Source organism: Plecotus auritus, assembly GCF_963455305.1.
Source record: "Plecotus auritus genome assembly, chromosome: 4".
In the NCBI taxonomy this organism is placed as follows: domain Eukaryota; kingdom Metazoa; phylum Chordata; class Mammalia; order Chiroptera; family Vespertilionidae; genus Plecotus; species Plecotus auritus.
Window position 1 is genome coordinate 176,639,904 of NC_137775.1, and position 26,040 is coordinate 176,665,943.

The following is a 26,040-nucleotide window of genomic DNA, read 5'->3' on the forward strand; positions in this document are numbered from 1 at the left end:
CTCCAGAGGTGGTATATTTGTTACAATTGATGAATCTACAATGATACAGCATAATCACCCAAAGTCCATAGTTTAAATTAGGATTTACTCTTGGTATTGTGCATTCTATGGGTTTGGACAACTGTATAGTGACATATATCCATCATCATAGTATCATTGCCCTAAAAATCATGTGCTCTTCCTATTCATCCCTCCCTCCCAATCCCTGGCAACCACTGATCTTTTTACTATCTTCATAGTTTTGCCTTTTCTAGAATGTCATATATTTGGAATCTTATAGCATGTAGTCTTTTCAGGTTGGCTTATTTTGCTTAGTAATATGCATTCAAGTTTCCTCCATGTCTTTTCATGGATTGATAACTTGTTTCTTTTTAGTGCTGAATGATATTCCAAGTTTATTTTATCCATTCACCTACTGAAGGCATCTTGGTTCCTTCTAAATTTTGGTGATTATATATATTTTATACATATATATTTTATACATATGTGTGTGTATATATATATATATATATATATATATATATATGTTTGTTTTTTTTAACCCTCACCCAAGGGTATTTTCCATTGATTTTTAGAGAGAGTGGAAGAGAGAGGGAAAGACAGAGAGAAATATCAATGTGAGATAAACACATCAATTGGTTGCCTCCTGCATGCTCCCTGACCAAGGCCAGGGCCAGGAAGGAGCCTGCAACCTAGGTATATGCCCTTGACCACAATCGAACCCAGGACCCTTTGATCTGCAGGCCGATGCTCTATCTACTGAGCCAAACCGGCTAGGGCTAAATTTTGGTAATTATAAATAAAGTTGTTATAAACATTCATGTGAAGGTTTTTGTGTAGACATGTTTTCAATGCCTTTGGGTAAATACCAAGGAGCACAGTTGATGGAGGATATGGTAAGAGTATGTTTCATTTGTAAGAAACAGCCAAAGTCCCTTCCAAAGTGACTGTACCATTTTGCATTCTCACCAGCAATGAATGAGGATTCCTGTTGCTCCATATCCTCAGCAGCATTTGGTGTTATTAGTGTTCTGGATTTGTCAATTCGAATAGGTGTGCAGTGGTATCGCAGACAACTTTCTAATCAGTTAACTGAAATATCAGAGCAGCATATCCCTCTAAATGTTGTTGTTCTTGTTTCTTATAAATTCCTCATCTTTCAGCTCATTCAGTAAAAAGTGATTTGTAAGTTGTCAGGCACTTCTTAAGGTACAGAGATAAATGTAGTCGAAGAGGAGGAAATATGTCAGCCTCCAGCTACACTTGGCTGAAAGGTCTTGTTTAAGGGAGAGGTAGGCTCTAGGTTCCCGGAAGCCATGCTGCTGAGACTTCCACTGCACCTGCTGGGATTCAACTGACTTGATTTGACTCTTGTCCCTTCATGGAAAGTTTGCTTTGTCCTGCACACCCAGCTGGCATAGTTGCTTCAAAGTAAGAAGATTTTCTCCAGCTCTATTAATTTCCAGCTCTGTGCCCCAAAAGGAAGTGAAGAACATAGTTTCTGCCTCTTACCAAGTAATCACTAGTAAGAGAGACAATCTTCCCTTAACTAAAATACGTATCTTGAAAATGCTTACACTCATGTGAGAGAAAAACACAGAACATTTTGTAGGTGCTCATCACTGGAATATTTTTAAGTCATAAAAATTGTCACAATTTATTTGCTAAATAGAGCAAATATGTATTAACTTATGCCTAACAGTATACATTTAATATTAATAAAAATTAAATTTTATTTAATTTAATATTTGCAATGATAAATATTTACTTTGTGTTATGTGCTGTCATTCTATATTTGATGTCTATAGTTTCTATTGTACACAAAATTGTCAAGGAGACAAAGAAGCTCTTCGAGATCTTTGTTTATCATTACCATCCACCCTCTTAATGTTTATTGTCACCAAATATTGTTTATCACAAATTACTAAGTCTATGCCTAATGTTGATAAATACTTATCATTATATAATTTTCCCTTGCCCTGAGTCCAGTCTCCTTCCATCAAAGTTATGTGTTCTCTGCCTCAAGTTCTTCTAGGCCCTCCTAATAACTGGCTAGCTATCCAATTTGGTCAATTCATTTGATCAAAGACCATGTTAATATGCAATTCAATAAGATAAGCATCAATATATTTTACAGGCTCTCAATGCATATTTTAAAGGCCTTTAAAGAGTGATATGTGCATATTTCAGATAATATCAATGATTATAGGAACTGTGACTTCAGTTAGGAATCCTCTAGAACACAACCTCAATTTATCCATGTAAGTGGGTCAGGCCTGATTACATTTGATTTACTTAGTCTGCAATTTTTCACTATTGAATTAGACAAACAGAAATATTACCTCTGCAGCAACAGCTCCAGCTTTTCCTCGGTGAGGAATTTCATATGCCTCCACTTGTTGCTTTGTGAATCGTACTAACTTTTGAGCTAGTTCCCTCCAGCCTTTTCCCAGCTTGACAGCTGAAGTCAGGAGCGCAGCCTCTTGGATGATATGCGCTACTATCCCTTGGCAATCCATCTTCAGCAGGGCCTGCAGCAATAATTACATGTCACAATTAATAGCAACTAATGTGGGCTTTTTCCTAGAAATTCAATTTTTCATTACATAGTCTAGAAACTGGCATCCTATTTTTCACCACACATATATTTGAGTTTCCTAAATTTTAAAAAGTTGATTTACTTTTAAGCAAATCCAACCAGCACAGTACAGAGGACACAGCTGGACCAAAATTAGAGGAGATTTAGGACAACTCAGTGGCTAATTATAGGGCCTTGGGTAAACCACTTAACTATTATGTTTCTTAATATCTTTAACTGCAAAAGAAGAATGTTGAACTAGACACTTCTAAAGACATCCTGAGGTTCTAAGGGTCTATAATTGACCAATTCAGGAATGATAATTCACTCTTCAAAAAATAATTCCTTTCCTTATCAGAGGATTGACTACAGTATTTCTCTGTGGAATGAGCACAGTAGTGCCGATAAATATTCGATTTTTCATCAAAATGTGATTTAAAAATTCACAGAATTCTGCCATTGCATGAAAATGAGACACTACCACAACTTTGAACAAAGCTATTGATAACAATAACTTTTAAAAAATTAACCCTCTCCCTTCATCACCAGTGTAATTGTGCCTAATAGAAACCACAAGGTATTAAAGATAAAACATTTAGTCTTCTATAATGCAATATGGAAAATCATCAGACTCTTTCTTCCTTAATTAGGCATCTGAGCCTTGTCAATCATTACACATTTCAAACAAGTCCATGAGTTTCTCTTTGCCTTGAATATATTTTTAAAATATGGGTTTAAATCTATCTATATTTCTTTTTTGTTCACATAAGCAAAAAAAAAAAAACAACAACAACAACAACAAAACAAAAAAAACTAAAAAAACATGTTGGGTGGCCCCTCATCATTTAATAGCACTTAAAAACATTGCCTATCATTATGAAACAATAAGTAAAAATGAATGACCAAATAAGTCAACTATTAAAGTCCATAGATGGTTCTTTCCCATAGAACCATTAGAAGGACTACCCATGGTCTTTATACTAGTACATAGACTATATATTGCTCCATACATTTATGGTGAGGATTTATAATCACAGGGAGAAGTAGTACTGAGCCATCAGGCCCCTAGGGTTCTTTTACTAAACTGTGGAGTGGGATTAGCAATGCTTATCCCAGTTCCTTGTTTCAAAGGGAAAAATCTGCACTTAGAATTGCAAAACCCGAGTTTAAAGACCAGCTCCACATAGTACAGGACTTTAGGTAAATCTCAAAATACCTCTATTTAATGATTTTTAAAATAAATATAGCATTAACACCCCATCTAATTCCTATAATCATTATGAAAGTTGAAGCAGAGGCTCAAGTACTTTGTAGAGTATCAAATTTCAAGCATATAACGACAGTCAGTCTCAATGTCTAGAGATGACTAAAGAGTTTCGAACTCACAATCTTTATCTGCTCCAATTCAGCTACCCCAAATTAGGATACAATCCAAGAAAAATGTATACTTATTTGCAAATTAAGTTTCAAGAGGTGGCCTCTATGCCATTTATTCCCTCATCTTCTAGTCAGACAACCACACCTAAGCCCCTTCCATTCAGAAATTCTGAAGCCTCCCCTGGGGCACCCTGGGAGTTTTTAGGAACTACACCCTTGAATAAGCTCTCCACCAGCACTGTCTAGTTTGTCAGCAAAGCTATTCATGATCATACATCAACACAGTCAGATTTAAACTTTCAGACCATTTGGCCAATATTACATTTTTTGCCACTAAGTTCAACAAAGCAATTTTCAATTCAGATCTTCCAGCAGTACATGAGCTATGAGAGGTAATGAGCTACTGCAAAATACATGTGCAGCTTTGACCTTGTAGATCAGCCAATGACTCTAAATGCCCCAGATTAAGTGATACTGCAGCAAATCACCATAAAACTATACATTCAATTGCATAGGGGGCTTTTAAAATTTAACCCTTTCAGTATCACTGTAGAATCATCAAAATAATTGAAAGAGAAGAAATATTTTAAATATTCCTATTTCTTTATTATACACTGAGTGGCCAGATTATTATGATCTCTGAATGCATAATAATCTGGCCACTCAGTGTATTTGTATCTCAAATGGGTACCAAAGTATTCTAGACTTTTGCTGGATATCAACCACCTATTTGCCCTGAGCTGTCTATCAGCCAGTGCAAAGGGGAAAACTGATCAGGTGCACGATTTATAGTATCTTTGATATCAAATAAATGAGGTACTCAAGAGAAGTACACTGAGTGGCCAGATTATTATGCATTCAGAGATCATAATAATCTGGCCACTCAGTGTATAAATTATTGTTAATGTCATTGAATAAACTCATCTCCAAAAATGTATCTCCTAATTTTGCACCTTGATTAATACTTTGCTCCTCTACAAGAACCTGCCTCATCTACATGACCCACTCATCTCTTACAGGGTACCAACCTTACACAGTTATAATGGTATTTACTACACACACCAACACACATACTTAAACATTTTTACACAAACACAACTTTGTTCCAGAAAGACATAGTGGTTTTAAGCATGGCTTTAGAATCAAAAGTGCTTAAATCTCATCTCTGATACTAACCAACTGTGGACCCTAACTCCTCAAGACTCAATTTCCTTCATCTGCAAGATGAAGACTAGCTATACCTACCCCAGAGAGTTGTTATAATGACTGAATTAGATAGTGTTGATAGAGTGTTCAGCACAGTGCCAAACATATAAAGAACCTTAGAGTAGTGTTAACTATCATTATTATTATTACTAGTGACCTGATGCATGGATTCGTGCACATTGAAAGGAAATTAATTAGAAGGTGGCCGATGGGGCAGGACTGGGCAAGATGGGCCGGACATGCTCTTGAGCCAACCTCCCGCATTTCCTCCCTGGCCAGCCGCACCTGGGATGGCGCTGTGGCTCGAAGGGCGTCTGTGGAGTGAGTGGGGTCCCTCCGACATGTGGGGTCCCTCAGCCTGGCCTGCAGCAATAGGGCCAAATCTGGCTCTCCGACATCCCCCAAGGGGTCCCGGAGTGCGAGAGGGCACTCTGCAAAGTTGCTGTTGTATTGGGTGTGGAATGCAAACACAAGTGTGCAGTAAACCAGATTTGGGCCTGATAGTGCCCCAGCAATAACATAACCCATGGCTGAAGGTGGAATCATGCAGCCCTGTGAGAAATTGGGCTCCCTCCTTTCTGGTTTTGGGGTGCATCATCTGAGAACCACTGCTACCAAGTCACTGCAGCTTGGCAACTCCTGCATTGAGCACCTGCCCCCTGGTGCTCAGTGTGCATCATAGTTACCAATAGGGCAGACACTTAGCATATTAGCCTTTTATATATATAGATTAGAGGCCCAGTGCACGAATTCATGCACCAGTGGGGTCCCTCGGCCTGGCCTGCAGGATTGGGCTGAAACCAGCTCTATGATATCCCCTTAGGGGTCCCAGATTGTGAGAGGGTGCAGGCCAGGCTGAGGGACTCCACCAGTGCACAAGTGGGGCCGGGAAGGTATGCGGGAGATTGGCCAGCCTGGGAGGGATTTTGGGAGGGCTCCAGGGCATGTCCAGCTTGTCTCGCTCATTCCCGATCAGGCAGACCCCAGCAGCAAGCTAACTATGGGTCGGAGCATCTGCGCCTGGTGGTCAGTGAATGTCATAGTGAATGGTTAAGCAGACTTAGCCTATCATTAGCATATTATGCTTTGATTGGTTGAACAGATAACTGGACGACCGGACACTTAGCATATTAGGCTTTTATTATATAGATTATTTATACTTTCACATTTTAGAAATTTTTAGAAGTATGCTTTATTTTTTTTTTATTTTTATAAAATACCAAATTTTCCTTTTAAGGCAAAACAGTTGATCATCTTCTTTATAACTCTCCATGAGCCTTATACTAGGTTGAATGTTATGAGGAGAAAAAAAAATGATCCTGTGAGTCCTACTAAAACATGAGGATTAAGAAGAAAATAAGCAATGTTATTTTGGGGTTATGATGAATCACATACAGAAGAAGAATATTAAATTGCTAAAGTAAAGGACATTGATTATATGTTTTTTAAAAACCACTAAAAAGCAGACCTATAGCAAAGGCCAAGTTCATTAGTTTTGTTTCAGTTTGCTCTCATTCATGTAATTGGAATTTCTGATATTTTAAGAGTTATCCAAATATTTGGGAGAGAAAAAGAATCTCTTAACTATTATGCTCTAGCACAAACAGAAAATTTAATCTTCCTTTAAAAGATGATCCTATGGGACTAGTTTCTGGATCTAAGAAACTAATTATATGGTCTTACAGGAAAAGATATATATATATATATATATATATATATATATATATATATATATTAAAGTGACTTCAAATTATTTGAGAATGCTAAGAATTTTTTATCTTCTCTCATGAGTTTGGTTATAAATATCACCAAATTAATAACGTTTTCTATGGTAAATTAATTACTGTGATCAAGCAATACTCACCACAACAAGCTCATAAAGAAACTTTCTGGTATTCTTGTCTCCATGGCAATCTTCCTTTAACTTCTTTAAAACGTAAGAAACTTTTTCTGATTCTTTGTCTGCATGTGTTTGTTCAAAACCTCCCAGTGCCAGATGTGAGTAACCTAGGACATCAGCTAAAACTTTCCAATCATAAACTTTTTCTGACACCAACGTCAATATAACTGAATAGATATAAGTCAGTTTTTTAAAGGGCAGGACAATTTGTTCAAGAAGGCTCCTGGTTGTGAAGACACGATCTGACATTGATATTACTTGCTCTTTTGCAATCACCTTGACATTTTTGCAGTGTACAAGTCCAATTTTACCTCTCAGGACTCCCACATACCATTCTTTCACTCTGGACTGCCCAATGGCTTTTACCTTACCTTCTCCAAGAAGAGCTATTGTGTCCCCTTTGATATATTCAAGTAAGTAGTCAATCTTGTTTTGTCTTAGCACTGTCTTCAGAGTCACTCCATATTTGGTAAAGTTTAATTTCTTGTCTTGAAATGTGGGGTATTTAACATGCACTGCAGGTAATGAAGGAGCAAACTTGATTTCCTTCTCCTTCTGCAAATTACCTGGCAGATTTAAGTGTCTTTTTAGGTTTGGGGCTGGATCCGGTGTAGTGATAAAGAACTGTGTCACTGGTCTACCATTGGGAGGCCCCAACTGAACCTGGAAAACAAACAAGTGCATTTTTCTGGAGTCAACTAAAGAAAATAAAAATTGCTGATGAACTACTTGACTTGTTTGCAACTGCTTTTGTTTAAGTTCTTTTCTTTTTCCTTCTGTCTTTACTTCAAAACCAGGATCACATGACAAAACAGAAATACTTAAATCTTGTGGCTTGTCAAGTAAGAATGAATGCTTCCCCCAGAGCTGAAACACAACTGGAGAGGTGTTTTTTCCACCCTTCTTAATATCAGAGATTGTAAGCTTTCCCGGCATATAACTGTGTCCACAAACTGTGAAAACAGTAGTGAAACTGGGATGGATATATTTGGGCCCATAAATTCCAATTGAGGTGGTTTTGTGGATATAATCCCAGATGGTGGCAGCTGGTGACTGAGTAGCTTTAGCTTGTGCAGCAACCACTAGATACATCACCTGACTCAAATCTATTAGCTTGACTTGGATGGTGTCTTTATAAATGTAGCAGTTGTTTAACACTGTGAAAGGGCCTTCTTTACTCCGGCTGTGCAAACACACCATTTCTGTCATGACTTGGCTGAAAGGATCCTTTCTCACTTCAGCCCCGATTTTCATCTCCAGCAAAATGGCTTCCATTGTGTTAAGGTTGCCTAACATGATTTCCAACAGTGGGCTTACAGTGCATGAAAGATCATGATTAAGCATTTGTGGAGGATCAAGAAAAACCCTTAGCGATACCTCTTGGAATTCACCCACAGCTACATGACCTTGGGGCACATGAACAGTGATATCTGATTCAGGTAATTGTACTGACCCTCCTTGGTGGTTTAATTTACAAACTACCACAGTCTCCGCAACTTGTGTTTGGGCCCATCCAGGACTCTGATTAATTATATTCAAATCCAGGCAGGAGCGGGCCAGCTGGCGTTGACTTAACCAAGCCATTTTATAAGCCTCTCGATCATTTTGAAGCCATTCTAAGTCGTGTTCCAGGATCTGGTCAGAGTTACGTATACTCTGATGGGCATGTGCTGTGTCACCTAACATATCCAAAAGTTCTGAAACACTTTTAGATCTCACTGATTTCCTTGAGAAAGACTGCCTACACAATTGATGCACATCAAGTTCATCACCAGAGGAATCCAAAGAATTTCCAGTTTCGATTTTTCTTAAAAAAAGAAAAGGATCTTCCTTCAAGATGGAAATATTATCTTTCTTCTGGTTACTTCTTAGCTGAGTTACATCATCCAAAAATGGGTTAGAAGCAGACAGTTCATTCCAGAATGGATTTGTAGCTTTGGAAACATTATTGCTGTGAAGTGTGAAAGCATCTGGCCAATTGAGAAGCAAACTTGAGTCTGGACATTTGTGGCATTTTAGCAAAAACAAAGAAAAAAAAACAAAAGTGATTGTCATTCTGAGATACAATCAAGATTAATTTTATTATAACTTAAAAATTCAGTACTTTTTATTTTGCTTTTTTATTGCCGGTATAATAGGGACTGCAAGGTTAATGTTAAATTTGGATAATTTTTCATGCTGTGAGGAAACAGAACTAGTTCTACCAGTTCATTTTGACCATATGTCATGCTATTTTATCTTAAGACATAATGATTTTTAAATAAATAAATGCTTAACAATTTAGATATCAATTTAACACACTTCCTTCAAAAGGACCCAGACTAGTTATACTTAAGCCTTATAGTTTTGTGTTTGACTTTCACAAAAGAAAACCTCTGAATAAACAGAATAATTCAGTCAATTACCCAGATTTTTTTATAAACATTAAGTAGTTGGTCTCAATATATCTAGATTATTCATTAATTTTTTTCTTTTCTGATAATACTCAATATGTGAAAAATATCAAATATATCTGCTAATAATTAAAATAATTTAAAAATAATAAGCCAAATAGACAGTGCATTTTTCAGATTATTTCCTGACAACTTTGTTGATAAATTTTAATAACATCAAAGCCCGGCCAGCATGACTCAATGGTTGAGCATCAACCTATGAACCAAAAGGTCTCGGTTCCATTACCAGTCGGGGCACATGCCCAGGTTTCGGGCTCAATCCCCAGAGTGGGGTGTGCAGGAGGAGGCTGATCAATGATTCTCTCTCATCATTGATGTTCCTATCTCTCTCTCCCTCTCTCTTCCTCTCTGAAAGCAATAAATACATATTTTAAAAAAATTTTATATACAATAAACATCATATTAGGAATTCATTCAGCTTTGATTTTCAAGTTTAACATGACAAAGAACAGGTTTACCACTATGAAATAAAAACATTACTTTGAAAAGAGAGTATTTTAAGAATCAGCAACACATTAAAATAGTCATATATCAACTGTAAGGAATTTCTACATATCTCACAAATATTGAAGTCCTTTTTATGTTGAGAGCTACTCAGACTTGGTCATTTCTCAATAAACAGTGGTAATGATTCTGTGGACTTTGTGAGCCTAGTACTGCTTTAGGGAAAAATGAAAGCCAAGAGGCCAGCCAAAAGACAAAAATGAGTTTGACTAAACTGTCAGACTTTCTTTTGTTTAACATATATATAGAAATGTCAGACTGTTTTTACTTTAACATTTATAGAATTACTAGAGGCCCGGTGCACAAAATTCGTGCATATGGGGGTTGGGTGTACCTCAGCCCAGCTTGCACCCTCTCCAATCTGGGACATCCCTCTCACAATCCAGGACTGCTGGCTCCCAACTGCTCACCTGCCTGCCTTCCTGATTGCCCCTAACCGCTTCTGCCTGCCAGCCTGATCACCCCCTAACCACTCCCCTGACAGCCTGATTGATGCTCAACTGCTCCCTGCCAGCCTGTTTGCCCCTAACTGCCCTCCCCTGCAGGCCTGGTCACCCCTAACTGCCCTCCCCTGCAGGCCTGGTCCCCCCCAACTGCCCTCCCCTGCAGGCTTGATTGCCCCCAAGTGCCCTCCCTTGCAGGCCTGGTCCCTCCCAACTGCCCTCCCCTGCTGGCCATCTTGTGGCGAAAATCTTGTGTCCACATGGGGGTAGCCATCTTGTGTGTTGGAGTGATGGTCAATTTGCATATTACTCTTTTATTAGATAGGATAGAGGCCTGGTGCATGGGTAGGGGCCAGCTGGTTTGCCCTGAAGGGTGTTCTGGATCAGGGTGGAGGTTCCCTTGGGGCATGGGGCAGCCTGGGCGAGGGGCCTGTGGTGGTTTGCAGGCCGGCCACGCCCCCTGGCGACCCAAGCGGAGGCCTTGGTATCTGGGATTTATTTATCTTCTATAATTGAAACTTTGTGGCCTTGAGCGGAGGCCAAGGCAGGCCAGGGCAGGCCAGGAACTTGGCTTCCTCCATCACCGGGGAAACCCAAGCCTCCTGTTCGCTTTGTGGTTGCCGTCATTTTTGTTGGGATTTATTTATCTTCTATATGTGAAACTTTGTAGCCTTGAGTGGAGGGGGCCAGCCAGGGTGTGTGGAAAGCTTGGCTTCCTCCATTGCTGGGGAAACCCAAGCCTCCTGCTTGATCCATGGCTGCAGCCATCTTGGTTGGGTTAATTTGCATACTTGCTCCTGATTGGCTGGTGGGCATGGCTTGTGTGTAGCAGAAGTTTGGTCAATTTTCATATTACTCTTTTATTAGATAGGATTATCTTGATTGAAATAAGTTATTAGTAGCATATATTAAAATGTAGAAGATGCATTTTGAAAAAAAAAAAGTTGTATTTCCCTTATTTCCATACTTTCATCAAACCAGTTATATCTAACTCTTAAAACTACTTTTCCTCTAAGGATAAATTTAGTTCTTTTATGCTCTATAAAGATTTCATAGCTCACTCCAAACTCTAGAGATGTTTCAACCCCCAAATTCATTATATATTTACTGCATATGCACTCATTTAATAATGAATTTTGCCTCCACATAATATTTATTATAATTTGTTGCCTCTACTATTTTGCTCTTTTTAATGATAGTGTAAATATTTCTATGATAATGTAGGGATTTTCTAATTCTTTTCATCTTTTGTAGCACTTTTCAGAGGTAGACTTGCAATAGCTGCTGGTAATGGATGAAAACATCACAACAATTATACATTCCCATACCTGTGATATTGCAATTTTTTGATGATTTTTGGGCTTCCATGTCTATCAAATTTCCTTCAGATATGCTTTGTGAAATTCATATTAACCAAAAATGGGCTCTTTCACTGGTTAACATTTTTCCACCTACAAAGTGAAAAATAGACCAATATGTGTAAGCATTACATGTTGGCAGAGAAAATAAACTCAAGGTAATCACACATATTTAAATAGAAAAGTACATATAAAAATACTGTTCGTAGGTCCTCTCTTTCTGGTAGGATGCTGAAGTAGATAAGTATCAACACTCCATTGAAAAATACTCAGATCCTGGATTAATGCAAAAAGGAAGACCTAGAAATGCATTTGTAATCCTACAAAAAAGTAGTAATGAAAATCCCAAGGATAATTTTTTTAAAAGCAAAGTGCAAATTTTAATAAATCGACATTCTTTGTTTGATGACTGGAAGATGAAAAAAATCACAAAACTGGAATTCTTCCCCAAATCCTTCTACACATTCAATTCAGTTCCGAAAAAAAAATCACAATGTTATGTGTATATAACATATGACATATATGTGTGTGTGTGTGTTTGTAAGTCCTTATGCTATTTTAAAAGTATATATTTTACCTTGAGAATATTATCCTAATTGAAATAAGTCAGTCAGAGGAAAAGCTAAGAATCATATGACTTCACTCTCATCTATATATATAAAAGCCTAATATGCAAATGGTTCCCTCGGGAGTTTGACTGGGAGACCGGGAGCTCGATCGCTTGCTATGACATGCACTGACCACCAGGGGACAGCTCAGAATGAAGGAAGGCCCCGGCTGGCAGCTGGGGATGGGAGGCTCCAGCTGGCAGCCAGCAGCTGGCATTCAGGGGAAGGAAGGCCATGATCGGTCCTGATCGCTGGCCAGGCCTAGGGCCCCTACCTGTGTACGAATTTCATGCACCACACCTCTAGTGTGGGATATAAAACTGAAATTCATAGACACAGAGGAAGGGTGTTATCAGAGGGAAGGGGGATGGGGGAGTACTAAAGGGTAAAGGGAGCTAAATATATGGTGACAGAAGATTATTTGACTTTGGGTGGTGCACACACAATGCGATATACAGATCACATAGCATAGAAATGTACACTTAAAAACCTATATAATCTTATTACCAGTGTCACTCCAATAAATTTAATAAAAACTAAAAATAAAAAAGATCACAAAACAGAAAAAAAGAAAGCAAAGGGCTAATATTCAAAATAATCCAGAAGATCACGAAAGTAATGTGTACCACAGATAGCAGCATTCATTGTAAATAAGTGCTGAGTAAGACAATATGAAATTGGAACAGAATTAGACTAAGTACACAGAATACTCCCAGAAGTAGACTCACCCTCACAAGGGAAAAAATAGGAGAAGATATACCCATTACATATGACTAGAAAAGAAAAAAGGTCTAAATTCCAAAATATATCAAGGTTTCTACAAATCACTAAGCAAAATAAAAACATTGTAGAAAATTTTTGAGGGAAAATATCTGAACAAGTATTTCTCTCAAAAATTAAACACAATTACCCCTAAATATATAAAATATGCTCTATTTATTAATAATAAGGGAAATGCTAAATAAAACCACATGAGATACAATTACCACCAATCAAATGTGCAAAAATATTTAAATCTGGCAGCACCAATTACTGGCAAAGATGTCAGGCAAAGGGGAACTCTATACACTCCTTTTGGAAGTATCAATAGGCACAACCACATAGAAATCAATCTGGCATTGTCTAGGAAAGATGCTTACAGCCTAGTACCCACAATTCCAATCCCACTTATTTGTTGTAGTAAAACCATGTATATGTTCATTAGAAGAGATATACATAAGTGTTCATTATATTATATTAACAGGAAAGTGAAATCAACCATAATATCTTTTGTTATATGAATAGATAAATAAATTGTGTCTTAATATACAGTAGTGCCATGTAACTGTGAACATGGATAAATTACAACTAAAAGTATCAAAATTTACTAAACTGAAACTTAGCCTAGGTATTTTATGCCTTTGTATGCAATTTAAATGGGATTGTTTTTTAATTTCTCCTTCTGGTTATTCATTATTAGTGTATAGGAATGCAACAAATTTCTGAATATTAATTTTATATCCTGCTAAAAATTTTTTTAAATCAGATGTGAAAATCAGTGTGCAAAAATGAATAGCAGCAATGAGACATAAGTAACCTACAAGATCAAACAGCTGGAATTACTCATACACAGTACAGCTACCCCATAGAGCTGTAACTGGACATTGTAACCCCTTGTCACACTCAAGTATATTCTGAGACTATCAACCTTCTATTTCAAATTTACAGTCATGCTAATTTCCTCACTTCTTGTTCTCCTTCATGTGTTAACCACATGTCTTTCAACGTTGACTCTTCTTTTTTGTCATATTCATCTTTCAAGTGTTTGACATTTTATTTCCAAGAAGTTTATTTCATTTTTAAAAGAAATCAAGCCTTTTCTTGTATAAAGAGCAAATTAAATGAAGAGAAGACAGAAAGGGGAGGAAGGAAAAGGAGAGGAAAGGCATATTTTCCAAACATGATGAATAAGCAAATGCAAAACCTATCTCAGAAGGTGCCATACTTTAAAACATCAAATGGGGCAATAGCAGTTTTTTTTTCCTTTGATAGTTGAAACTACACGGAAAGATTGGGTGAAAAGCCGAATTATGCAATATGCAATTTGCACTGAAACCTCAAGTTTCCTGGCAGATCTTCAAAATTCTGTGGTTGATTTTACCAATTATAATGTCAAAATCTAAGAGTCCTTAGGACACCATAGGTAGCTAAGACTTTGAGATAAGAAAACTATGTTCACATCCTTCAACAAAATTAAGCAAGTAAAATATGAAAAAAATTTTAGATGCAAAAGTATATTTCAAAAAGAGAAAGTACATTTTCAATTGAAAACCAATTTAGATGGATCTACCTAAACTCTAATTTCTTGTGGAGAAATGAGCAGAAAGAAAATTTATAACTAGCATTCCTTTGAGACAAACAGCCCTTGATGTAAAAAATAGTTATGACCCAGTCAAAATAGTTAGGAATCCTCACCCACATAAACACCAGGAACGGTGCCTTATGCAGCTATGATCCTGGAGAATCATAACTTCTCAGAAACGAAGGCACAAATTGATGATTAGCTAAAATTCCTTCTGGTCACCCAAGCAGATCTTCACAATTGTTTAAGCCAGTGGTCCTAAATCTCAGCTGTACCAAAATCACCCGGAGTGCTTGATCAACACCATTTGCTGGACCCATCCCAGTGTTTCTGATCTTGCACCCAAGAATTTGCATTTGTAACAAGTGACCAAGTGGTGTGATGCTGTAGCTCTGGGGGCCATGTTTTGAGCATCACATTTTGAAAACCCCCATGTTAATTTCTTTCCCTGGCTAAGTGGATTTCTCCCTATTTTCTGGCTGCTCCCTCTAGTCTCCTCCCAATCTTTTTATGTACACACACACACACACACACACACACACACACACACACACACACACCTCACAGGACCTCATTCTAAATCTGGTTTTTTTTCCCTATGAATACAGGGAGAGCTGGTATAAGAGGAAAGCCCTTGACCAGAAGGCCCACCTGTGAAGGGCAGTGCTTGTTTACACAGGTGCAAATAGCCAACCACATTTATCATTTCCCTGTGTTTTCTTCCAATTAACTTTATATTCAGTGGCAAATGCTGTCCCTAAATAGAAATGTTTAAAACTTTGTCTAAAGAAGCATGAGTCAGTCTTCGTTGGAATGAGTAAGTGGGAAAAGAGCAGTCTACTACTCACTTAATTGGGAACAACATTCTTGACAATATGCCTTTTACAACAAACTTATTCTGATTCTACATGATTCATTATTTTTTCCATAAAAAGATGAATAAAATTTTGCTTTTCATTTAGTTTACTATTTAAACTAGGCCTTAAAAAACTGAGAACATTCATTAAGTGTACAAATTAGCAAAAAATCTCAGATTTTTTTTTTTTGGGGGGGGGAGGTAGGGGCGTGAGTTTACAAAATAATAACCAGGGAAGCAATACTGTTTAATAGAATTATTTCTTTAAAAGGTATTCTCTTGAAGTCATGTTTATGGTGGTTAGTATATAGTGAAAATTGCTATTTTTAGCTATTCAGTAGGTTCAAAGTATTTTCCAAATAGTCCTTGAATACCTCAGATCTCCTTTATGTTTCTATGATCTGTACTGTTTTTAACTCTTGACCTATGTAGTACTAAAAGTACTTCCATGCAGGCTATAACTCTTTTTTTAAAATATGTTTATTGATTTCAGAGAGGAAGTAAAAGGGAGAGAGAGATAGAAACATCAATGATGAGAGATAATCATTGATCTGCTGCCTCCTGCAGGCTCCCCACTGGGGACCGAGCCTGCAACTCAGGCATGTGCCCTGACCAGGAATCGAACCATAACCTCCTGGATCATAGGTTGATGCTCAACCACTGAGCCATGCCAGCCTGGCACAGGCTCTTATAGGTGACAGCACATGCTAAAATGTCAAAAGAGCAATTATTGGACAGGTGGATTCCTTCATTTTCTGAAGGCCAAACTTAACCAAATAGCTTGGCATTCCCTTGTATATGTAACTGCCTGAGTGGATCACAAAGGAACTATAACCAACTGATGATGTTCCTCTGGTGTGATTTTACTGGATGTTATCATGGTGTGTATGTTCTCATTGGATGTTACTCTAGGGCAGTGGTCGGCAAACTCATTAGTCAACAAAGCGGCAAACCGCGGCTCGCGAGCTGCGGTTTGCCGCGCTGTTGACTAATGAGTTTGCCGACCACTGACCTAGACTCTCGATTCCAATAATTACAGGCTGTTGTTGTTTCTTGTGATTATCCCACTTGCGGCTCGCGAGCTGCGGTTTGCCGACCACTGCTCTAGGGCATCTTCTGATGGGCAAGTGGCACTCTCTGATTGGTAGTGTATATACCCACCACCCGTTTATCACTGGTTGTTATTACTAAAGATTTAAAATACCTAACAGGAAAAATGATAGAAGTCACTTATCTTTTTAAAAGGGGGCTTTATAAGATTTTCCAGGGACCCTGATGCATTAAGCTGTATTAGCAATGCACAATAATTTTTTTAAAATATATTTTATTAATTTTTTACAGAGAGGAAGAGAGAGGAGAGGGATAGAGAGCCAGAAACATCGATGAGAGAGAAACATCGATCAGCTGCCTCCTGCACACCTCCTACTGGGGGTGTGCCCACAACCAAGGTATGTGCCCTTGACCAGAATCGAACCCGGGACCTTTCAGTCCGCAGGCCGATGCTCTATCCACTGAGCCAAACCGGTTTCAGCACAATGCACAATAATTTTGATGATGCCTCCAATCTTGTTAACTCAAAACATTCTGTCAATATGTTATCTTGTTAATATCAGCATGTCAAACTGTCTATCTCTTCCTTCACACTCAGGATCTTTTCATCACTGGCAGAACTGAAATTTGGAAAAATCATAATAACTGTGCAGAATAACATCATATTAGTGGGCACAAATCAGAAACAGAGAAACAGTAGATCAGAAATTATTTGATGTCCAGCTTAATGATGTAGCCAAAGAACCTTCCCAGAAACCTCACTCTGGAAGGGAACATGTAAGGACTCTAACCAGATTCACAAAAGGAACATTTCAGGGCTGTAAAATAACAAAAAAATATCCATCCTAAGGGCTATTATTTAGTGAGTGCTTCCTATATTCCCAGTACCATGCATGCATTTTCTCATTTATAATTTGCAACAATTCTAAAAAATTTGTTCTATCATTATTCCCCTTTTAAAGGTGAAGAAATCAGGTTTAAGGGATTTGCCCAGGATTGGATAGGTGTTAAGCAGCAGAGCCATGGTTTCAATTTAGAGATACCAGACTCTAGACAACAAGCTTTTGAAACCTACACTGCGCTTCCTACGCATAGATCAGACCTTCCCTTCCAAAGGGGAGCATCAAGCCTCATTCGTGATCCCAGGAGATCCTCACCAAGTTCACAGCAGGGCCCGCAACATGAACATGTGATCTGTGCAGTCACACAGGGTCGCATTCTCACAGAGGCTTTATGCTTGGTGTAATGGTCTGCTGTTGCCATCTTGAAATACTTAATATTGTGGTTAAGAAGAAGTCCCATATTTTCCTTTTGTAGTGAGCACGGCAAATTATGTAGCCAGTCCTGATTCATGAAGTTGGAAACCCTTAGCCTTCAGACCCAAGGGAAATGATTACAAGTATAAGTGCTCATGGAGAAAAGCAAAAAGCATTATTATAAAGATGAAGAAAGCTCACTTTACAGACGACAAAGTGAGCTTCAGAAAGACTAAATGAATCGCCCAAGGTAGCAGGTTCAGAAATCAAACTGTCATCTTCTGATCAGAACTTCTTAAGAAGGAGGATATGAGAATAACTAGTTCTACCCATTCCACGAATTCTATAAGAGTAAAATATGAGATCCTTTAAAACTCTGATGCTATTTCATGTCACAATAATAGCTTAGATTTTAAGACTTTGAAGCCTCATGATCCCCTAGAACAGTGGTTCTCAACCTTCCTAATGCCGTGACCCTTTAATACAGTTCCTCCTGTTGTGGTGACCCCCAACCATAAAGTTATTTTTGTTGCTACTTCATGACTGTAATTTTGCTACTGTTATGAATCATAATGTAAATATCTGTTTTCCGATGGCCTTAGGTCGCGACTCACAGGTTGAGAACCGCTAGCAGGGTCGTCTAAGACCATCGGAAAACACAGATAGTTACATTACGATTCATAACAGTAGCAAAATTACAGTCATGAAGTAGCAACGAAAATAACTTTATGGTTGGGGGTCACCACAACAGGAGGAACTGTATTAAAGGGTCGCGGCATTAGGAAGGTTGAGAACCACTGCCATAGAATCATATATCCCACCAAACAAGGACTATCTCCTCTTCCTCACTCTTCAGAGAACATTTTAGCAGCTATTGACATTATTTCTTGGGACAAGAGTGACAAAGGAGGCCCCGAAGTGCAGTAGGAAAAATACAGGCTTTGAAGTTAGACAGATATGGATTCAAAGCAAAGTTTACAAATGAATTCACTGGTCTGAGCATCACTTTTCTCATCAACAGAGTATAAAATATCTACTTTAAATAGTTGTTGCAATGGTATGTGAATTATATCTCAATGGAGCTTTTTGGGAAACATAAATTACTGTAAAGATTAAATTAAATACCATAAATCCCCAGCTAACACCAAATAGCTGCTTAAAATGATAATTTTTATGTTTTATTTTTCACATCTGTGCCAATTCTGTTGATTTTAGCAAGAGTAATGAGTGGCTGCTGACAAAGATGGTTAAGGAATATTATAAAAGAGGAAGAAGAAAAATCACTGTGGAATTTTAATTGCTATTTTAGCTTAATTGATTGTTCAACCTGATAATGTTCTTTTCACTTCTCTAAAGAGGATAATTGAAAACTTACTGTATTATATGGTAACCAATCTTTTCAGTCAACATTTTCCCCACTGCTACTGGATAGAAATAATTATGATTCCCAATAGGCTTTGCCAAGAGAAAAAAACCCTCTGACAAACATTTCGTGTACACCCACAGTCTTCCTTGGTTTGAACTTAGAACACTGGTGTGAATGAATCATTTATATATCATCTGGCAAACGGACCTCTTGACAGAGGATAATTATGAATGGTGAGTCTCTATTAAATGAGAACAGAATGTTCATGCACCAGTAATTACTGTGGGAAGGAGCACAGGAAAAGGTTGGTTGAAACTGATAAGATTAAGGAAAGGAACACACATTATGCCACATCATCCAATGTGTAAAGCAGGAGTTTCCCTTAAATTCTCAACAGTTTATTACATCTAATCTTTAATGGTTCAGGGAATCATAGTGGGTTTTTGTGGTCAATTTCGTAAACTGAGAATTGTGTGCAAAGTGTGAACTGTTTATCAAAGCAAAAACTTGAAAAATACTAATATGTGTTCATATCCGAATATATAGTCAGAGAGATAGGTAGATGTAGGTATAAATGTATGTACATATATTACTTAGCTAAACAAGAATATTTTATTAGTAGTAATGCCTCACTTCTGGAAATTGGGAAGTAAAAGATTACTTCCTTTCTGAGAGATAATTAAGTCTTCAAAATGTCACTTATTTGAAGACAGTATCATGTATTCATGAAGTGCAAAAGAAGTCTGAAGAAGGAAACTAAGAGAGACCAAAATTTTCCTGTGTCAGAAAGGAAACTGACTGAGGGGCTTGGAGGTTCCAACTGTGGGTGACTGAAGCCTGAAAGGGAGAAGGGTAATAAGATATAAGCAAGGAGAATACGCTCAGTGGGACACTGAGAGGTATAATTTGTCAACCCTACCATCTACTTGGCCCATACAGTCTTCAGAAATATTCATATTACTTACTGATGCAAAAAAAGTATAGTGGATAATAAGAGTTGTTGAGGCCTACTCAAAGGCATGAATAACAGGAAAACACAGCTGCTCAAATGAATGAATATAAAACAAAGGGGGATCATCCATCAAGCTGGGTTTGCCCAGGATGGCCTCATTTTGAAACTAAACTCTCTCAACCCAGGGAAAACCAGGGTAATTGGTCACTGTGATTACACATGTAGGGTATAAATACATGGCCATACATTGACGATGTGAAATAGTCAATGTAAATTCCTTCTATTTGAACAAAATTTTTAAATATTTAAAACCACTATGTAGAAATACAGACAGATATATTTGAGTTGTACAGAAATAACTAATTTTAATGTTTAAATTACATTTTTTTCATTCTATTTCAGGTGTTAAATTCTAATACAGCAAATTAAATACAAAGGAAACCATTAGGAATGGAATAAATAAAACTGTCTATCACGGTCTTCTTTATTTTATTGAATCAGTCTGAAAGATTGAGCCCCCTCACTTAGCGGCCCAAAGGAACTTCTAACCTTTCAGAAGGAGTTCCGCCTTTCCCTTCCTCTCCATTTCCTCTTTTTATTTAAAACAGTGAAATATTCAGGTTGGGAGCAGTGTGTCCCTCTGCTGAAACCCACACTGCTCTATGAGAGCTGGTGGATTCCTTGTGTTCAGCTGGAGAAACTTGAAGGAGCCTCAGAGTTGTGTCCACAGCACCTCCTGGTGCCAGGTCGGGACCTCTTGGGCTGCTGCTGTTCCAGAACTTGTGATGGTCTTGCTTCCAGCCCTCTAACCGGTTGCCCTAAGGAGTTTAGTGTTAAGTAGTGGTCCTCAACTAGTCCTCTGCATCAAAATCAACTACAAAACTTTAAAAAAAATACAGATGTCCAGTTTGATCCTAAGACCACAGTGTGGAACCCATGGCAGCTGTTGATCAGCCCTTGCCTCTCTTTCTCTCTGGGCCTTGCCAGCAGCCGGAGATGTTGACTGGCATAGAAACTGACCAATCAGAACCAAATCTGGGTGAATTGTGAGGAGCCAATGGCTGCCTAGGAGGCGGAGTTTTTGACACTGACTGGTATAGAGACTGACCAATCAGAGCCAAATCTGGGTAAACTGCAAAGGCAGAACCTAAGGTGGGGGCTGAGGAGGGATTTTAAGGGCAACAGCTGTTTGGTGTAAGGTGTAAGAAAGTGGCTCAATTTTTTAATGACCTGGTTTGGCAATATAGTGTATATGGCTAGCTATCAGTCCAGATGTAGGGATTATGTATTTTTGTTTGCCAAGAGCATGTTCTCCTGCTGAAAAAGTCTTCCCCTCCCCCCTCCCCATTTAAGCAATCCTATCCTATATAATCTATGCTAATTAGACTGGGTCGACTGGCCATCTTCTGGATGTCTGACTTCCTTCTGGACAAAGCCATGGTGGTGGGGGGCTGAGGCAGAGGCAGTTAGAGGCAATCAGGCTGCCAGGGGAGGGCAGTTGGGGACAAGATCAGGTCGGCAGGGGAGGGCAGTTGGGGGCTAGATCAGGCTGGCCAGGGAGGGCAGTTAGGGGCGATCAGGCAGGCAGAGGCAGTTAGGGGTGATCAGGCTGGCAGGGGAGGGCAGTTGGGAGTGAGATCAGGATGGCAGGGGAGGGCCATTGGAGGAGAGATCAGGCCAGCAGGGGAGGGCAGTTAGGGGAGAGATCAGGCCAGCAGAGGAGGGCAGTTAGGGCGATCAGGCAGGCAGAGGCAATTAGGGGCAATCAGGATGGCAGGGGAGGGCAGTTAGGGGCAATCAAGCAGGCAGGCAGAGGCAGTTAGGGGCGATCAGGCAGGCAGGCAGGTGAGCAGTTAGGAGTCAGCAGTCCCAGATTGCGCGAGGGATGTCCGATTAGAAAGGGTGCAGGCTGGGCTGAGGGACCCCCCCGCCAATGCATGAATTTTGTGCACCAGGCCACTAGTCATAATTATAAAGTGACAGCAATGTATTTGTTTTAGACAAACATATTACTAGACATAATAAAATACATGGCAGCTCAAGATGCCCATCCCTACAAGGCAATCCTTCCAGTGAAGACACTGCCCTAGAATTGGGATTTCAGGGTGATCAATGAAAAACCTTTTCCTGGTATAGCTAGGGATTACATCTAAGACCAGCTTTGCTCTTACGGTTTAGGGACAAATACTATCTCTCTCCGTATAATTTGTTGGATTCATTTTCTCCTTGATTCTTTTTTCTGTTGGAATTATAAGATCTAGATGAAGGCACTTGGGACATTAAGACAATGTAAAAACCCGCTTTTAGCATAAGCCTTGGTTCTGAGTGTTGCTTAGGCAAAAAAAGTTTTCTTATGCTCCAGGTGGCAATTTTTTAGCTCAATAAATAAATAAATAAATACACACACACACACACACACACACACACACACACACACACACACGTATATCCCAAAGAATACCTCCCTAGTTAGCATTTTCCTAGTAAAAGCATCTGGGTTTTTAATACATAAATTTTATATGGTATAAGTATTTCTCTTTTTAATCTATTGGCCAATATCTTTCTAGGCTATATATATATATATATATATATATATATATATATATATATATAATTTCCTGTAAACTCGAGGGAACGTTTTTAGCTAAACAATATTTTAAAAAGCTGAGTTTCCAAATCCAACAAGTAGAACATTAGAATTATAATTAGTCATGTCAAAATCACAATAGTATAGATAAAGGAAATATGAATTTTGAAGCTACTGGAACTAAGCAATATATTTTCTTACACAACTATATTAACTGTATGGTAGTTAGTGTGTGTGGGGGGGGGCTGTTTAGATATACATATAGTGCAATTTTATTTTTCTCACTTAAAAAATTGAGAATTTTAAATTAAAGAACAAATTACTAACTTTACACATGAAATTTCTGAGTCCCTTTGTATCTGTTAGATGAAGTTTTAAAACTGCATTGTTCAAATATACTCTATAATTATTTTACACATTTGGTTATAGTTTCTGCTCTGGGTGTGATAAAACTTCCAACCATGATTTTAAAATTGTAAAATCAGCTTTTCTTGTAATTTGCTCTATTTTTGCTTCATAGGCTCAGAGCTGCTGCTAAAACCATATAAATATGTAAAGATTATGTTTTCTTATTGAGTTTTCTCTTTATTTTCTGTAGCATTTCTCTTCATTCTCACAAATGTTTTCTAATCTAAATTATATGTTGTATTGCCATTCCAACTTCATTTTTATTTATTTATTTATTTATTAAATATATTTTATTGATTTTACAGAGAGAGGAAGGGAGAGAGATAGTTAGAACCATCAATGAGAGAAAAATCAATCAGCTGCCTCCTGCACACACCCTACTGGGGATGTGCCCACAACCAAGGTACATGCCCTTGACCAGAATCGAACCTGGGACCTTTCAGTCCGCAGGCCGACGCTCTATCCACTGAGCCAAACCGGTCAGGGCTCCAACTTCATTTTTATAATTGTATTTATAATTGGTATGACCTGAGTGGTATGATCTGACTGTTTGAAGGAGAAGAGAGTGATAAGCTGTACTGTATTTGTTGATAGGTCAAGTAAAATTGGAAATAATAATTTACTGTTGACTTTGGCAATAGGAAGTCATAGGTGACCTCAACAAGAGCATTTCTGGTGGAGTGGGGAAGTAGGCAAAAATGATCTCATGATGTAAAAAGAAAGGAAGAAAGATATTTTTATGATTGTCTAATGTAGATTAACTTAGATTTGCAGTAATTAATCGTAGCTAACAATTACTGGGCACAGGCAGGGTTATAAGTACTTTACACCTGTTATCTCTTCTCACCAGCACAATAGTGCTGTGGGGTAGAAGATATTGTTGTCTCCACTTGGCAGTTAAGAAAACTGAGATACACAGAGATTAATGAATTTGCCCAATATCATCCATCTGGAAGTAACAGCCAGAAGCCAAAGCCCAAGAATCTTGCCCTGATGTCCATACTGTCAGTGACTACATGCAGAGTAATCAGTGACCCTGAAGACACTAATGTGAAAGGCCTTGAAGATCTTCTGAGGGAACAACTACAAGAATCACCACCATGTGACCCGAGCTCCTGTTACGTCCATAATGGGGCTCCAATTCCTTAGAGTCTTGCTCCTTGGATGCACAGGTTGCTTTTCCTCATGTTGTCTCTCCAAACACCCTGGAATCTTAAAGCATTTTTTATCCTTATAAACGCAAAGCGACCTGCTAACTTGGATGTTTTGTGAGTTTTTCAATATAAATGAGTCATTTACCGACAATATTCTAAATGGTCCTGGAAATTTTCAAAAGAAAATATTGGTCCATAAATATAAAATATTTATTCACTAAATACTTAAATTATTATCTTAATAAAACTATAGGTTCACTGAGTGAATTTATGGCTGTGGTCATGGTGGAGCACCATAAAAAATGTAGCATCATATTGAAAAATGAGAGTAAATAATATAAACAGGAGCCCAAATACTGAAAATATAAAATTAGTCTGCTGTGCTTAAATCCACTGTGAAAATAATTAAAATATTATGTGGAAATTTTGAAAGGATTCACATAAAAAGAACAAAGATGTCTGAAAATTGGTTTGCAGAACTTGAATTATCCTGTTTGAAATAGGAAAGAATAAACTTATAAAGATTCCTTAGGGAATCCAACTAATAATTTTTAAAATTATGCATAAATAAATGTAATAAGCCAAGTAAAATATCCTGTAATGTGGACAAAATTGAGTAAATTATTAAACATACCTCTATTGGAATATTATGCAGTCAGTAAAGATAATCTTGATAAAAGTATGTAACAGCATGAATTATACTTATGAGACTATGATAAGATGAAAAAAATTAAACATGGTACAAAATTAAATGCATAGAATGATTACTATTGTGTTTTAATCAAATCAGAGAAGAAACCAAGATTGGGATGACATATTCAAAAATTACGAGTACTGTATTTAAGTGGTAAGAATCTTTATACTTACTTTCATATTCTTTTTTATATTTTCCAACTTTTACTGAGAGGATATATTTGATTATAAAAATATTATTTTACACAGAGAAATCAATCATGATTAAATCATAGGTAGTTTTTAAAGAGGGAGACATTTATAGAAAACCAGGATAAATAGAAAACCATAATGGGAACAAAAGAAAATTCTTAAAATGAAGATGAACTCTAATATGAATTAACATTTCTTGGCAATCCTTTCACCTTATAGGACCAGCAACTACTAACCCTATGACCTTTTCACTGCCCCTTACCTGCTAACTTTCTCTTTCTATATTCACAGGATAAATGACAGGAAGTCAAATCACCTCTTGCATGCCTCTTTAACTTTCTAAATACTATAAAACTTTCTCCTACTAACTAATGAACCATACATTGGTGAAATCTAACATTCCACCTACTTGTCCTAATACAGAAAGCTGTTGATCTTGCTTCATATTTTATTAACAATTTTCAAAAGAATCATCAGAGAGAACTTCCACCTGTTCGCAACACGTGCCTTGAAGTATTTGGAGCCATGTATTTAGATTTCTTTCCTACTAGAGGCCCGATGCACGAAATTTGTGCAAGAGTAGGCCTTCCTTCCTTCGGCTGCTGGCACTGGCTTCCCTCCAGCACCTGGGACCTGGGCTTCCCTCGCAGCCCCGGCTTTGTCCAGAAGGACTACCTGTCTAATTAGCATATTATGCTTTTATTATTATAGATTACTGTGGTGAGCTTATGGCATAGCCAGCCAAGTCTCCCCTTCTA

The 26,040-nt window shown here is 37.9% G+C and overlaps 1 protein-coding gene across 1 annotated transcript in view; it reads right to left on the minus strand.

Annotated features, from left to right (window-relative positions):
- The window catches only part of MACC1 (MET transcriptional regulator MACC1), a 54,662-nt gene that overhangs the window by 20,037 nt on the left and 8,585 nt on the right, over positions 1-26,040 (minus strand). Inside the window, 4 exon segments of the mRNA XM_080664172.1 lie at positions 2,343-2,531; positions 7,026-9,058; positions 11,790-11,865; positions 11,869-11,912. Of these exon segments, the coding sequence (XP_080520298.1) occupies positions 2,343-2,531; positions 7,026-9,058; positions 11,790-11,865; positions 11,869-11,904 (2,334 nt within the window). The 5' untranslated portion in view covers positions 11,905-11,912.